Below are 17,014 nucleotides of genomic sequence, written 5' to 3' on the forward strand. Positions count from 1 at the left end.
ATACTGACACAAGGCAGTGTTTGAATAAAATAAATACAGTTTTGATTTCTAATTCTGATGTTTCAAAAAATCATCACATTTTAATTATGAGCAGCAAGTTAGCAGCTTGTCTGCAGGCTAAAGGGAAAACACAAGCTATTCGCTCAGAGAAGACACAAAGATGTTAAATGGATTCAAAGGGGACTTTTTTTAATCCTTTGAAATCTGGGCAAATTGGCTTAGTTTCTTTCAAAAACATGGGAAAAAGGCAATGAGCGTCAAAAGGGGAAATAACCCAAAAAATTTAAGTTAAAAAGTTAAGAATAAACAAACAAAATGACCTGGAAAAGGATCCTAAAAATCATCATTGTGTAAAAATCATTTTAAACATATAATAATGATAATTCTAAATATAGTTTTCTCTAGCTTTTTTCTTTGTGGAACATTTCTTACCAAGTTGCCCATCACTTTTTTCCCGTTGTTTTTGAAAGAAATTGCACCAATTAGCTTGGGGTTCAAATGTTTAAATATTTGCGAAAGGTGTCTGAAACCAGCACAAGAAAAGTGATATCCCTCCTGGTTTCAAAGGATTAACTGAAAATTAGTCCCTTCAGCAACACTGAATGAGCATCAAGCTCCTGGCTGGTCTGAATCCCACCTAATGTTTAGAGCAGAGACACTCTACTTGCATTGCCCAGGGGACACCTTTGTAAAATGGCAGGTAGTTAGGGGCCAGTTAAAAAACACTGATAATATTTACCATTATATGTAACAAATTTATTGCCTGTCAACATTTGGTGTTGTCTCATCTTTGCCTAGAGGCAAATCCAGTGGCAGCAGCCCCACACAGGTCAGGTGCACAGGGGCATGTGTAGAATTTGCCCGGACCTCTGTTGGGGGGTCCGGGGGATACTCCCCTGCAACTTTTTCTCTATAACCAAGCTCTATTTTTATGTTTTTTTGTGCACTCTGGCACTTCATTTACATTTAAAAGTGCATAAAAAGTTCCCAGGGTGAATTACTTTACTATCATTGTGAATCAGAACCCTGCACCCTATCACACGACAGATCTGGCCCATGGGCTGTAAGTTGAGCATCATTGGTTTAGTGTCTTGCTCAAAACGTTAATGACAACATTAAAATTCTGTCATTGTACTGCCCACCACATCCTCTCAACCACTCAGGAAATATGCAGATGGCTCCCACCCAATCCTCTTCTTTCAGTATAATGGCCGCACAAGCACAGTCTTTAAATTAGGTTACTTGTCCACTTGACTTGTCTCAGTTAGACGCTCGAGAGAATGTGATTAAAACATACATCATTCTTCCATTCTCCTCCTCTGAAGCAGACGCGACAACAACAACTACCGGAACAAGGACAAACAACCCTAAAATTGCCCCTCTGTGAAAAGTACAAGGCCCTGTGGGATGAGAACGCTCACAAAGTACTGCGTATCAGTCTCTTCTGACAAATCAGAGCAGACATCTGGCTGCATGAAACACAGAAAATTTAACATGCTAACACTTCCCTAAAGTGTCTTCACTTCTCTGTGGACGGGCTGACTGACAAATGTGCAGCCTGCAAAGTGTCTCACAGGTTTTCGGTCCTTCCTGGTGGTTAATGAGTCAGAGAGTCATTTGAGGCCTCCTGCTACTCTGCGCAGAATTTTAACAATTTGAAAAGTCATTAAAGATAGTAGACCTGGATTGATTTCTGGGTCATGGGCTGGAAGGAGGAAGGAATGGTAATCTTCATAAATTGGGAATGTGTCAGGCGTGTCAAACTCCGGTAGACACAAAACACTGTCAGGACGGTGGCCCTTGGGGAGGGCTTGACACCTCTTATCTGCAGTCTAGACAACATGAACAAGTGTGTGTGTGTGTGTGTGTGTGTGTGGGGGGGGGGGGGTGGGGGGGGCAGAAAAAGGCACTGAATTAAAACAAGGCAAGGAGCTACTTTAGTCAGGGAGTGTTGTTGGGTACTAGCGAGACATCCAGGGAGTCCTGTTTGTGTAACATATCAACCACTTCCAGCCCCAATCCATGGGTGCTAACGTTAGCCATGTATTATTTCAGGCAGGTCTACTGCAGGTCTGAGCACAGCCCTAACCCGACTCAGTGGAGCAGCAAAAGAACAACTATGCTCAGCCAGCTTTCCCTGAGGAGTAAAGATTAAAAACTTTAGTGCAACTTTAGTGTTACTGTAACGAAATTAAGACATACTACATGTCAGTTAGGGTAAAGTTGCAGCCAGTAGACTTTCAGGTAGAAAGTCAAACACTAAAGAACAATGTATCAAAGCGTTCAGTGTGTGTGTGTGACCCAAATTCTTATTATCCCAGTCCAGAGGGTCTTTATGTAACAGAAGTCAAACAGCAGAAGTGCATTACTTCTGCCAACATTTAACACTGTTCCATAAGCACAACCCTGCAGCTGGCTGTGTCACCTCTTCCACAGATGCCCACAGCTTCAAACATACACACACCAGACCAAACACACGCACAGAAAACACACTGTTATATTTCTCTTTGCACATATTACTTCTCTGTTTGCAGTGTTGTTTTTCCTTTTCACACATTTTCTCTCACTTTTCCTCAGAGCCTTCACTCTGTATTTCTCCATCATAGCTCAGCATTCGGATATTTTTTTTGCATCCAGCCGGTGAACCACTGTGGTTCTGATCCTGACACTGCAAGGACTGTGCTGTGGGACTTTCAGCTACCTTTGACTTTGCCATCATGGAAAGTCCCCCTACATGTAATACAGCTTTTCTCACTCAGTACGTTCACATGCAGCTTGAGAAAAATCGAGTTATTGGCTTAGCCTGACTGAAGCCGGACTTTTAAATACATGTTAACAGCTTAGTCCGACTGAAATTGGACTATCAGTAGCTCGACTAACACAACTAGATAATTCGATTTAGAATTGAACTGTTGCTGCATGTATCCACTTAGTCTGACTGGAGTTGGACTGCGTTCTGTGCATCCACCACTTTTTCTTTTGCGGGGAAGAAGGAGGTGACGTGGCAGCAACACTTCTGGACGGACGAGGAAACTACATTTATCTCCGCCATCTTCATTCGCCGTTAGCTTCCTCTTCGGGTCAACCGGAACTAGTTCAATACACACTTTGTTAAAAGGTTGGTCAGAAATTCGATTTTCTCTTCTGCATGTATACTCAGACAAGACAAGAAGTCCAACTTGACTGATTAGCAGAGCTATGAGCTTAGCTCGACTACTGCGTGCATGTAAACGTACTGACTGTATGCACAATAAGGCTGTATATCGGCAAGATATGATATGTATCACAATACAGGTGTTACAATTAAATATAATGCAAAAACGGTCAATGCTAGTAGTGCCTGTGTTTGCTGTTTTCACACTAGTGATACGTTGTTATGTTGCAGTGGAAAAATCAAATATGTGAACACTGTGTGTGAACGTCTTTTACAGTTCCAGAGGAAGACAACAGGATTGCGCTAAGGGTCTGATTTTCAACCGGCTGACACAGTTAGACACAGCGCTGAAGAACCATCTCCAGAGTGTTAACATGAGCTACTTAGCAGCAGCGGCTAACATCCAACACCGAGCTTTTAAAAGGCTCGACTCTGTTGTTAAATGTATTAATAACCATATTTTCACTACATCTTTGCCTTTCTTACCCTCGGGTGTACATAAACTGCGGGTTATATACTTATCAGTTATTGCATCAGTTATCAGCCATGAGAAGCAGGTAAATATCAGTTAACAGTGTTGGTTGAAAATATCCATATCTATGCGTCCCTACTTCCTACATTCAACACTGCCCACACTAAACACCATGCCACAAACATAAATGACACAAATTAATGCTGCCTTTCTCACCACGTCTATGATCTGCAGCAGTGTGAGGCCAAGCTCCACCAAGATGGCTGCTGAGTCATTGACCACAGGCCTCTCCAGCCGGTTGTAGTTAGCGAGCAGCTCCTTGTACAGCCTCCTCTGGTGTTCACCCTGCAGGGATCCTGGAAGAGATGATTTGGTGGATGATTATTTTGGATACAAATCTTCATGTGTGCTGAATGTTCAAAACTAAACACCAATATCTGAGTAGGGAAGTTGATTCTTGACCTGGGTGATTTGTGTGCAAAATAATCTCAACTCAAAGGTCGTTACTCTAATAAAGCATAAGTGGATCTTTGACATTATCTTGTCACACGTAACCGCCAGCAGAGCAGTTACCTCGTATTTCAGAGTTGAAGGTAAACCCCTCCAGTCACGACAGTTCCTGTAGGTCACTCCTTGATTTACAGGCGCAGTGTGTGATGTCATTTGCTTTGCATTTTAAAACGTAAATCTTGTGTTGGATTAATGATATTCCAGGACAGGGTTTTTAAAAAATGCATCCAGTGTTTTGGCTTGGGTCATCCCTTTACTGCAAATTGTACTTTGGAACATTTTCTTGGGTAGAGAGGCTGATCTCTAATCCAGAAAGTAGCTTTAATGGCCTTCCTAACCTTTTACCCTTCCTTTGCTGGCACCAGCCTGCAGCCAGATTATAATTTACCTGATGGAGTTTCAAACAAGATGCCATATATTGTGCCTATTCAGATTGCGCCAAGATGTCCCCGATTCCTACAGTGCTTCCTGTAAACTTGCCTTTGGTATGAACAATGTATAAAATGAAGGTATGTTGTTGAACTGAAAGTGTTGATGAATAATGAATACTGTATATATACATGTGCTGACATCGGCATACACATCGGCAGACTGTAACACACACACACACACACACACACACACACACACACACACACAGAGTGGCAGGACTGTGTGTTGGTGTAGTCTAAAGGTCCAGGGTGATTAAAATGATGCGTTTGTTGGCCCGACTCTCATCACCATTATTGATCCTCTCTACCTCACCGTCCACACATACTTCACACTGACCATTTGTCCCAAAATAAAGGCAGACAGGGACACACAAACACATACGTGCACATACAAACAAGCTCAGACCACACTGTTAATGACCTTGGAGTCAATGATCTCACTTTAATGCATTTTCCAAACAAAAGACAGCTGTGTAGTAGGGCTGAAACTTATGCAAAAATCATTCCTGTTAACAGGTCATTTGCAGTAGTCTCATATTCAGCCCTCTCATGATCATTAGTTGAGTGGTTTGTGCTCCTGGTTTTTCTGTCCTTCGTATGTGACACAGATCTCGTTTTATTGACTGGGGGCTTCAATGTCAAAGCAAAGAGCATTAAAAATGTCCAACCATTAGTGAGTGGATCTGTAAAATGACACCATAGACCACAGACATCTCTCTGTGAAGAGGTGTCCTATCCATAGATTCTCTGATAGAAGTGGACGTTGCCTCCAAGTATGTAAAGTGAAGCCAATGAGGAGGTGCCTGCATTCTTTCTAATGGCCAGCAGTGGGTTTCTCCACTCGTTGCAAAAAGAAGTCTGATTATACAGAAGTCTACTTCTCACTGAACATTTCCCTAATGAGCTTATGGTCTCAATCACTAGTTTAAGGGCTCTCCACAACTAAGAATTTCCTAGTCGACCAGTAGTAGTCATTTAGGGCCATTAGTCGACTAGTCGCCCGCATGTTTACGATATTAATTTAATTATTAAATGATATATTTTGGGCGGGGCAACACAATGGTTTGAGTTGTAGGGGTGAGAAAGAATAGTATCACTAACATTGTTAACACTGTGCTACATTACAGAGAAATACAAAAGCGTACTAATGAACCTTCATTAATATAGGCCTATATTTTATCTACAAGTGCACGTCACACACTGAGCGAGCCGCCTGTTAATGACGCTGTCGGCAAAGCAGTAATGATTGTGCTAAGTGGCTAATGGGTATGTAGCTACTTCCATGTTTCAGATGATACGTCATGTTTGTAGTCGACCAATGAAGTTGAGTTTACGCATCACCTTGGGTTCGTCCTTCACCTTCTCAAAATGATCCCACACTTTGGATTTCCTGCCCGACATGTTAGGAACTAGCCTGACAAAACACAGGTACCAGCCCTGGAAATCAGGGCTTGGAAAACACGAGGTCAGGCGCTGGGTGCTGCTCTTGTGCCTTTTTTGTCCCAGCTTTCAAGAGTGCGGCGGCAGGTTGTGTCTGTAAGTATCATATAGCCTGAGTGCAGAGCTGATCTTCTTCCAGGCACTGTTCATAAGTGTGCAGGCCTATCGTCTGTGGGACAGATGTAAAGCTCTGGGTAGCCCTGCACTAACATGATCAACATTTCCATATTTATCAGACTGAATATTTACAGAAGAAGGGAGAGATATCTGTTGGCTGTGATTGGTTTGTAACATGACTCCTGTCTGACTGCTGAGTGTGACCACTTCCTGTCTCTGTCCTTTCAAATGAATTTCCCAGCGCAGCTCCTAATAGAGTTTCACTTTTTTTTTTTTTTTTTTTTTTTTAATTTTCTGCAACTGAGGAACCAGTGAAATCTTGCCTTTCTGATTGACAAATGTTTGCTCGACTATTAGGGGGCAATCCTCGACCTTCAATACAAAATTATGTTTATTTTCCGAATTCTGGTCCAATTTAGACTAAAACAGATGATAAAGCAGGATGTGCTTTGGGGCGTGGCTACTTTGTGATTGATGGGACGCTACCATGGTGGTGTACTCGGGTTCTCAGTAAGATCCACCCCTTGCTCCTCCACAGCTCCAACCTTTCATCTACATATGGTCACTTTTAGCTAAAAAAAACAACAACAAAACAAACAAAAAAAAAAACAAGATGGCTACGGCCAAAATACCAAACTCAAGCCTTCAAAACTGTAGTCCATAAACCAATGGGTGGTGTCACGGTGGCTACGTCCACTTCTTTTATACAGTCTATGGTTATATCTCAAGAATTGCACATGTGTAATCAATCCAGAAACAATATTTTTCAGACTGGTATTGAATATTGGTCGACACGTCAAACATCAAAATAAATAGCTCACAAACTGCAGGGCTCCAATGACCACTTATTTATTACACCACGGTGGGCGACGTTTGAGCGCAACCACTCTTCATCAGACTAAAGTAGTCTGGACCATAGTCTAAAGTAGTCTACATTTTAGTCTGATTAAGGGCAGTTGTGTTTGAAACGTCACCACCTTGGTGTGATAGATAAGCAAACAATGGAGCCCTGCAGTGTGTGAGCTATTTATTCATTTTAATATCTGCCCACTTTTGGCTCAGCACCTGCCCTCGTTGGTTTGATGTGTCTGCATACTCCCATTTATTCAAGAATATAACTGATCATTAAGGCCTGCAGTAAAAATATAGTCTGTTTTATGGTATAGATATGCACTAGCTCCCTTCATCAATTGAGATTAACATCCATCTTTTGAGCTTAATGACCATGCATTTTGCTACACCATCCAAGGTTTGAAAGGGCTTTGTAGTGCCAACAAGATGGATTATTTTCTTAAATGACAGAACTGAAATTTGAAAAGAAGCACGTGCATGTGTGTCAGAGGCATGGGAGTAGATACACATAAGCAAGCAAACACACTCAGTACATGCACAACCTGTCATTGATACAAAATATGCTCAAGAGGTCACCCCTGTGCACTGTCAGTATAATGACTCCTGCATATACAGATACACTGGGAAAAGGTGGAAGGAAGTGAAACAGAAAAAGAGAGAAAAAGGAATATCAGAGACAGACATGTAGAGTGGATGAGAAATAAGGAGAGAGGATTAGAGAGGAGGAGGAAAGAGAGCTCTGCAGCCCTGTAAAGCCGTGAAGAGGAGAGGCGTGTGCCTTTGGCCTGGCACGCTGTTGATTGGCCCATTAAGGCTGTAATGAGGAGAGTTATGGCAGGACTGAGCCTGAGGTCAGAGACAGAGGAGCTACGAGAAGCTGCTCTGCACAGCAGAATCCCTTCCGCTGCTCCTGTGGAGCCACACAGACGGATTAATACATCAGACCGTATCCTCTCTTTTCATGGATCCGTCTAGTCATCGTCCAGTGCCTTATGTGGCAGCTGGATTGACAGATACATGGCGTTCCTGCACACATTCACACCATATTGTTTTTCTGTCTGTGAACATGTTTGTTTGGACACCCAGGCAAGCACTCTAATGGCTGATGGCTTCTGCAAAGACAACAACGCAATCCCAGTAAATCAATACACGTCACCACAAAGTCATAAATCTGTCCATCTATGCACAATGTAATCTCCATACACACGTGCATTCAAATTTAACTACAGCCTCATCTACAGCTGCTATCCTGCCAGCCTCCCCCCTGTGTGCCTCCTGTGTGCTTTATTACTGTGGTATGGTGTACTGAAGTCCAAACAAACATAACAAAACTAATAAAGTCAGTGAAGAAGAATTGAAAGCTCAGTCTCTGCTGCTGCTTGTCTCATAAAACCATGTTTGGAAGAAATTAAATAATCAAATACAATAAAACCCTGCCAACTTTAATTCACAAACAAACGTGTGCGGCATACACCGGGGATGAAGGGATACATCCATTAGTTTGTTGGGTTTTCTTTTTTTACATCATCTCACTAATGAAGTTGATATGAGAAGCTGGCAAGAAGACATAATTTCCCAAACCCAGCGAGAGGCCTCATCAAACAAACTCCAGCAGAGGGAGGGAATGAGAGTGGGGGGTAGAGGGAGCAGGGGGAGCTGGAAGATTTGTCGTTTGTTCAGCATCCTTTATCTTCCTGCTCACCAGCCTTGACCTGTTATTTTAAGAGCACGATGGAGAGGTGAACTGTCAAGAGGACTTTATTTTTAAACAAATATAACCTTTGTTTCAAATATATCTAAGCCAATAACTAGTTTGCAATTACTTGACTATTATGACGTGCAAGATTGAGGTGGAGGGCAGGAAATTATAAATGAATATACTGCGTCAATTGGAAATAGAGGAAAGTGCCTACATAAAAAGACTGGCTGAACCGGCACACAGTGATATTGTCAGATACATTGGATGTGATCCACACAAAACCAAGTAAAGCATTTTTTCCTAACTTGACTGCTTTGTCTGGTGTGGACCCATTCATCATTACAAATGACCTCATCCTTCAGCCCTCCAACTACACCATGAGCCATGAGAGCATACAAGAGCATAAAGGACTACAACTGTTTTATGTGTGGTCGGGTCCAAGACTTGGTATCAAAGCAGTGTTAAGCTCAGTTCAGACCAATGATTTGTGACGAGAAGAGCTGCAGCAGCGTGAGCTGGTAGGTCTGACCTCGACTCAAGCCGTGTCACCTGCAACTCAGTTAGTCAAATCGCCGGCGGCTGGTTTTAGACTGTAAATCACTTCACCTGTTTCTACAGCCAATCAGCTTGTAGTGAAGTCCGCTGGACAAGTCAAAATGACAGCAGACGGTGTGTTCGCTTGCTGCGGCAGTCTTTCCGTCCTCACAGTGTGCCGGTGTTGGACGGTAGGTCGCTGCTGCTGCTCGCTGTATGTGCTTATGCCCCCTCACACATACACACACACACACACACACCCATTCTCATTAACTGATTAATTGGCACTGGTTACTTATATTATAGTGGCATATTTATTATGAGTACAGCCCATCTGATGCTTATGTTTTTTGCCATTTCATCACCACTACAAACACAACTGTAGCCAGTATCTCACTATCATTATCCTACTTCATATTGTAAGAAGCTACAAATTATATTCAGCCACAAAATGAGCCTAAAAGGTTGCAAATCAGAACAGGAGGTACAGAGAGTTGTTGCATAGAGATGACAAACTGTCTCATCTAGTTGCATTGGTGTGAACCGGCAGGTTGCAGAACGGAGCGTTGCAGGTAGGGGCATGTTTCAATTTGTCTCGTCGTGAATCTTTGGTCTGAACTGGGCTTTAAAGGATTAGCCTCTTGTTTTCCGCTGGGTGAGAAAGTGTACCTGAGGATTACTGTTTTTTTTTTATATTTCGTCGAGACTGTTGTTTATATTTCAACATGTACATGTAACTCCTAGCTCGCTAATATTAGCTACCATTTTGTATTTTTAATTAATTTTTTTTAAATTTTATATACTTTATTAAATTCAATTTTTCACTCTGTTGTCAATTACACACAGGTCCGAACACACACATGCACAAACTGGACCTATAAATGCACAAAGTGGAGAGATATCAGAGTGGGCTGCCCATGGGGGGGGGGGGGTTCAGGGGCACCTCGGCAGTGCCCAGGAGGTGAACTGTGACCTCTCCAGCCACCAGTCCACGGACGGGGACTTGAACAGGCGACCCTCTGGTTCCCAACCCAAGTCCCTATGGACTGAGCTACTTTGTCACTGTTCCCAAATGTCTGGTGAAATGCCAGATTAAAGACCTTGTGGCTAAAAAACACAAAGCTGCATGACATTACCAACTCAAGACATGTTTGACACAATTCCCTAATGTTAATGTTTGTTTTTGACTCCAGAGAGTACTAGAATATTGTACTCAAGTAAAAGTAGCTACTGTACATGCAGCTGATTATCAATCAGTACAGCCTCGCTAGAATTAACCAGAAAAGAGACAAAACTCGGACAACAATGAGCAACAATAAATAACTAGAATTGTATGCCTCTGCAAACCAGTCAAGTTAACAATGCTTCAAGGACGACTGCTGCTGCAAAGAATCTATGAATTCTAAAACGTGGATGCTTCACACACATCTTCAACCTGGCAGCAGAGAAGATCTAAACAATCACAGTTTCAGTGTGGGCACCCAAGATTAGTGTCACCAACTCCGCATCCAACCAAATGTCTCGCTTCTGTTCCTGACATGTGGAAAGCAGAGCTAAATTGTAAACAAGCATGGCACCACACCGGTAAGGTAAGACAACACGTTTACATGTTGTTTTCTATATGTTCTCTGACATTTATCCTAACGATATGAGGCGGTCTCTGTGGAAAAAAGCTTGTTTAGTGGACTAACTTTGCACTTGAAGGTTGCCCGTTCACTTACGTTTTAAACAGGTCTGATGCTACTATGCGCCCCGGCTGTATCTAGGCTAACGGCTAACATGCTAACTATTATTTCTATGTCACTAGTCACTTGAAACAAATTTAGGACAATAGGAGACAGGTTGAAATAAACTGAAATTTCCCTTTAATGTATGTTTTCCTGAGCTATAGCAAAAAACGTGTTTTGATGTCAAGTGACCTTGACATTTGACCACCAAATTCTGATCAGTTCATCTTTCAGTCCAATGGACATTTGTGCCACATTGAAAGAAATTCCATCAAGGCTTAAGATATTGCGCTCACAAGAATGGGAAGGACGAATGGAAGGACAGCCAACCCAAAAACATAATATCCCTGGTCATGGCTGTTGCCAGTGTGGAGGCATATAAAGTCTATGGACACCGGCAGCCCTAAATAACCTGACACCTCTTATAAAATGGGAAACAGAATAAAATCATCACCAAGGCAGACACTTTGGAGCTGTCAAAACATGAGAAAAGCTCACCTGCCTGTATATGATTGATTGTTACCAGTCAGCTCATAGTCACACAGCTGTGAATGAGCTACTGATGTGAATGAAAGCGAATGCCTGAACTGTCAGCATCACACGGCTAACATTACCCAACGGTTATTAACAGGTTTAACAACAGAGATGAGCTGTTTTGGTGTCGGTGTTGGATGTTAACCTCTGCTGAGGGTCATAAGTTGGCAAAATTTGATGAGATCACGTTTTGCTGTGTTAGCTGAAGCTAACCAGCCAGAGAGAGCAGGGAGAGAACAGTCCTTCAGCGCTGCATCGACAGTGATCAGCTGAACCAGACAAAAATGTTATTTTTCTATTATTAAAAAAAGGAATTAGTAAAAGCAAGTACATTTTTCAATGTAATTGCCATTTGTTATGTCGTACAAAAGGGAATTGTATAATTTGAAGGAGAAAATGAGCTTTCAGAATTCATTGCGGCCATCTAGGGTGCCATATTCTCACAGTCTCACAACCACTAAGATACAGGAACTGCCTTTTAATTTCAAGATCACAATGTTACCTTTGTTTATCTCCTCTATGCTCAATTTAATTTAACACAAACGTCCCTCAGACACAGGTTATATATTGCTCTGACATCGCTCTGCATGTGTGTGTTTGTGTTTCTCCCTGTTTACACTGATGTATGCATGTTAACCTAACCTCACTGATCTACAGGAGCATAGCGATGTTGCCCCTGAGCTCCAGGATGTCTGCATATGAAATTAGTTCTGGCTTATAAGCAGAGCCAGACTGTTTCTGGGCACCTCGGGGACCTTGAGGGCATCAGCACCCAAGGGGACTTTCTATGTCAGCTTGCAAAAGCCCACAAAATATTAATGCATTTCACAGAGTCACAAGGTCTCCTTTGAGACCAAGCCAATTTTCTTTTTGAGTGTGCTTCCTCATCATCAACATTTATTAGAATAATATTGGACGTGAGAGCAATCTCGCAGATTATTGTGAAGGAGAACGGAGAGGAAATGAAAAATGTGAGACGCGTAGAAATGTAAATTTGCTCTGTATATCTTTAGGCTTTTTGTTTTGTGCGCTGTGGTGGTGCGAGAACTGGTCCAAGAATATGTCACCCTGCCTTTCAATCAGTCCAAACTAATAAAGGGTTCCAGCCCCCTGACGTAAAGTTTTAGAGCCTTTAAAATACCAGGGACAGAAATAAGATTGTGGGTGTTTTGTTTTTGGAAAGAGACCCACTGTTTGTATGTGACCACAAGAAACACATTAAGAATTGACAACCATCAGGACAGAGGGATGGTTTGAAAAATTGATACTGACAAAAATGGCGACTTCTGAGTCAGGATGGGACAGCTGCAGCCATGAACAGAGACAAAGGATAATTTTGCTCAGCATCAGCCAAAAGAAAACATTTCCATAGTGTGTGCAAGGTAAGAGGAAAATCAGATTTCAGACACATGGCAGCTCTGTACGAATGTGAAAGATGTGAAGAGGAGAAGAAGACTGCTGAAGTTTGCTACTGTATTCAAGACTGCGTATACCACCATTAACCGTGTTTGTTAAGAAGAAACTACGTCAGAGATCCAGATGCTTTTAAGCTTTGTATTGCACACTTATAAATTAAAGTTAATTTGATTTATTCTCAACCAGATTGAAGTCAACCTTCTAGCTTTTTCCAGAGCTTTAAACTTCATCTTGATGAAGTCAAACGATGAACGCTGCCTGTGGAAAGTGGACCTTGACTTAAGAGTTTTAGTAAACCTACTGTTTCAAAGGAACTTTTATGCTTCAGATGACAATAGAGTAAATTCAACACACTGAGAAAGACAGTGAGGCGTGTTCGAAAGCTCCTGAAAAAGCTTTTAGGTGAACCTTGTGTTATGAAGCAGATTTAAAGATAACACTTGTAAATCGAATTTGCAATGTTTGAACTGGACTGTATAAAAGGTAGCAACCATCTGCAACCAGCATGCATCAAAAAGAAATAAAAATGGTGGACACAGCGCAGAAAACACGCAAATATCATGAGGTAAAAGCGAACAAAGCTGGGGTTGGCCTTTACCTTCCCTGGAGATACTCTTTACAACCGGTAACCAACAATGCCTTCATAGTATACCTTTAAAGCAACTACAAGGAGTTTACAACTGGTTATGAAACTGATGTCTCTATATGACCTACATGAGCATGAAATTGTACAAAACAATTTACAGCACGCAGACCAGAAGAGCCTTTGTTTACATGTTTACATGGCAAAGTTCGTAATGAGTTCAACATTGGCCAGTTAAAAGTAAGAAGGAGGAGACTATTCTTTGAAGAGTGTTATTTATTATATATTTTTATATATTTCGTGGTTATGGCTGATACTGGGGCAGAATCAGCAAAGACAAGAAGAAACAAACTGACAGATAAACAGAAAAAAAACTAAAAGGGACAGTGATAGACGTATGTAATATATTTATTTTATTTATGAAAGACATTGGGAAACGTGGTTTTACGTCAACATATGAATCTACTTTAGCAGCTAAACAAAGTTGACTTTCATTATCTTCATATTAGAGTTATTGAATTTTACATAGCCACAAATAAATGCATTACCTCATCGCTCTGCATCCTGTAAACAGCTTGTTGTATGTTTAATGTACTTATGTCTATTTACTGTATCATTTTATGATGTTGGTGTTCTATAATTTTGGTTGCGTTGACTACTGCTGCAAACCAAACTGCCCCTCGAGGACAGTTAAGACTTTCTAACAGTTTTTTAATGTAATATGCAAATGTAAATAAAATGAATGGGAAAAAATCAGAGGCACATTCTTGCCATCCTTCCTCCCTCACTTCCTCTCAAGCGTCACACCTCTAATCCCAATTCTTTCCACCCTCTTTCCTCCTCATGTAAAAGTCACCCCAATCTTTGCAGTATCCCACTCCTTTGCTATTCTACTGTACAGTGTTTATTCTTCTCTATTTCCACTGCACCTCTCTGCCTCTATCAGTGGCTTCATCTCTTTACAAGCCATTCCAAATCTTGTGATATCCCCTCTTTTGATCCTTCTCTATATATATATGCCTCCCTCTTGTTACCTCTGTTCCTCCTTTTCAGTCTCTCTGCCTTGTCCTAAATTGATTTATTTTTCCTGTTTTCAGCATTTTTGTTCTGATTTGCAATGAATAAGTGCATCCTAGAGCCGCTTAGGTTTTGAGGAAATGAACAAAAAACCTGGAAATTAATTCATGATCATGATCAGCTCTGTCACCGGTTAGCATCGTCTGCAAACAAATAGTGGGATTCAATAGGAAGTCTCTCGAGGAAGAGGGCAAGTGAGTCCAAACAAACGGGTAGAGGGTGAACTTTGTTGCACAGCTGATGTGTAAACTGTGCCGAAATATAGGTTTTTGTTCAGGTGCAAATACACTCGGCACGTAATTATTACCTCTCTCACTCTCTCTGTCTCTCTCTCTCTCTCTCTCTCTCACACACACACACACACACACACACACACACACACATTAACATACACCAAGAAATTCAGCTTGGCGATTGTGTCCCATCTGAATATTTTTTACTGGGTCAGTGCGTTCAGATGAGGCTCCCAAACACACTCATCAGACACAGGCTATCCAAACACAGGCGGCCTGAGGGATCCGTTCTCCCTCTTCCTTTCTCTCTCTCTCTCTCTCTCTCTCACACACACACACACACACACACACACACACACAAACACCCAAACAGGAGTGCTATTTTAGGCAGAGCACTAAATGACCACCTCTTACATCAGGGTGTTTTAGTGCCCCTGATGAGCTCAGCTAAACCGATCCAGGCTGAGCCAGTGTCCAACACACACACACACACACACGCAGAGGAATGATAATTGCTTTGTTCCTTAGTCTCTTTCTGCCAAGACACTGTACCACTCTTATGTTGATCAGGTCATCTTATCATGTAAGACTGGATTTTCATACTATTAAAATTTTGGGAAATCCCAACATGATGTCACAAAACTTATCATAGAGATAGACGCCTTATTCAAAAAACTGATTGGAGACTACTGAAATGATTAGTTGATGGAAAATTAATCAATGGCATTTTTGGTCTTCAACTTAGTGTGCATATATTGAAAATAAATTAAAAAAGAAGGCTACAAACATGATGGCTAAATGTTGAGGCTATTCCATGGAAATCAAATCGAAACCAACATGACTATTCCTGTCGGTAATTTCGTTTTCTTCACCGTGTGTGTTCATATGCTGTCCCCTTAAAAACGTACTACTGCACGTGTAATCATGTGACTCCAACCTACCCAGTCCGCGACCTGAAAACAACATGGAGCTCAGACACTGAGCCAACTGAGCAACTTGAGCAGCTTGAACCATAGAGGAATGCCATGTCCGTCATCTGGACACATTTTGGCTTTTGTGAAGACGACAGCACAGAAAGACCGTTTCAATGACCAAAGGTAATACCACCAATCTGTTTCAGCACAATCACGTTACCAAATATGAACAGCGCATGGCTCAAAAAAAAAAAAAGAAATTTAAAAAAAAAAAAGGGAAAAGGAGTTGGATAGGTACACTGAACAAAAATATAAATGCACCACTTTTGTTTTTGCTCCCATTTTTCATGAGCTGAACTCAAAGATCTAAAACATTTTCTATCCACACTAAAGACCATTTCCTCACAAATATTGTTCACAAATCTGTCTAAATCTGTGTTAGTGAGCACTTCTCCTTTGCCGAGATAATCCATCCCACCTCACAGGTGTGGCATATCAAGATGCTGATTAGACAGCATGAATATTGCACAGGTGTGCCTTACGCTGGCTACAATAAAAGGCCACTCTGAAATGTGCAGTTTTGCTTTATTGGGGGGGGGGGGGGGTACAGATCCTTGCAACATGGGGCCGTGCATTATCATGCTGCAACATGAGGTGATGGTCGTGGATGAATGGCACAACAATGGGCCTCAGGATCTCGTCACGATATCTCTGTACATTCAAAATGCCATCAATAAAATGCACCTGTGTTCGTTGTCCATAACATACGCCTGCCCATACCATAACCCCACCGCCACCATGGGCCACTCGATCCACAGCGTTGACATCAGCAAACCGCCCCCCCCACACGACGCCACACATGCTGTCTGCCATCTGCCCTGAACAGTGAAAACTGGGATTCATCCATGAAGAGAACACCTCTCCAACGTGCCAGACACCATCGAATGTGAGCATTTGCCCACTCTTTGGTTACGACAACGAACTGCAGTCAGGTCGAGACCCGATGAGGACGGAGCATGCAGATGAGCTTCCCTGAGACGGTTTCTGACAGTTTGTGCAGAAATTCTTTGGTTATGCAAACCGATTGTTGCAGCAGCTGTCCGGGTGGCTGGTCTCAGACGATCTTGGAGGTGAACATGCTGGATGTGGAGGTCCTGGGCTGGTGTGGTTACACGTGGTCTGTGGTTGTGAGGCCGGTTGGATGTACTGCCAAACTGTCTGAAACGCCTTTGGAGACGGCTTATGGTAGAGAAATGAACATTCAATTCACAGGCAACAGCTCTGGTGGACATTCCTGCAATCAGCATGCCAATTGCACGCT

At 42.0% G+C, this 17,014-nt stretch overlaps 1 protein-coding gene across 3 annotated transcripts in view; it reads right to left on the reverse strand.

Annotated features, from left to right (window-relative positions):
* The window catches only part of LOC125895007 (neuronal acetylcholine receptor subunit alpha-7-like), a 71,201-nt gene that overhangs the window by 36,612 nt on the left and 17,575 nt on the right, over positions 1-17,014 (reverse strand). For all 3 annotated transcript variants that reach the window (XM_049586777.1, XM_049586776.1, XM_049586775.1), the window contains one exon: positions 3,843-3,982. In XM_049586777.1, coding sequence (XP_049442734.1) covers positions 3,843-3,982 — 140 coding nt within the window. The remainder of the gene's footprint in view (positions 1-3,842; positions 3,983-17,014) is intronic.

The sequence above is a fragment of the Epinephelus fuscoguttatus genome, linkage group LG9 (assembly GCF_011397635.1).
Source record: "Epinephelus fuscoguttatus linkage group LG9, E.fuscoguttatus.final_Chr_v1".
Lineage (NCBI taxonomy): Eukaryota > Metazoa > Chordata > Actinopteri > Perciformes > Serranidae > Epinephelus > Epinephelus fuscoguttatus.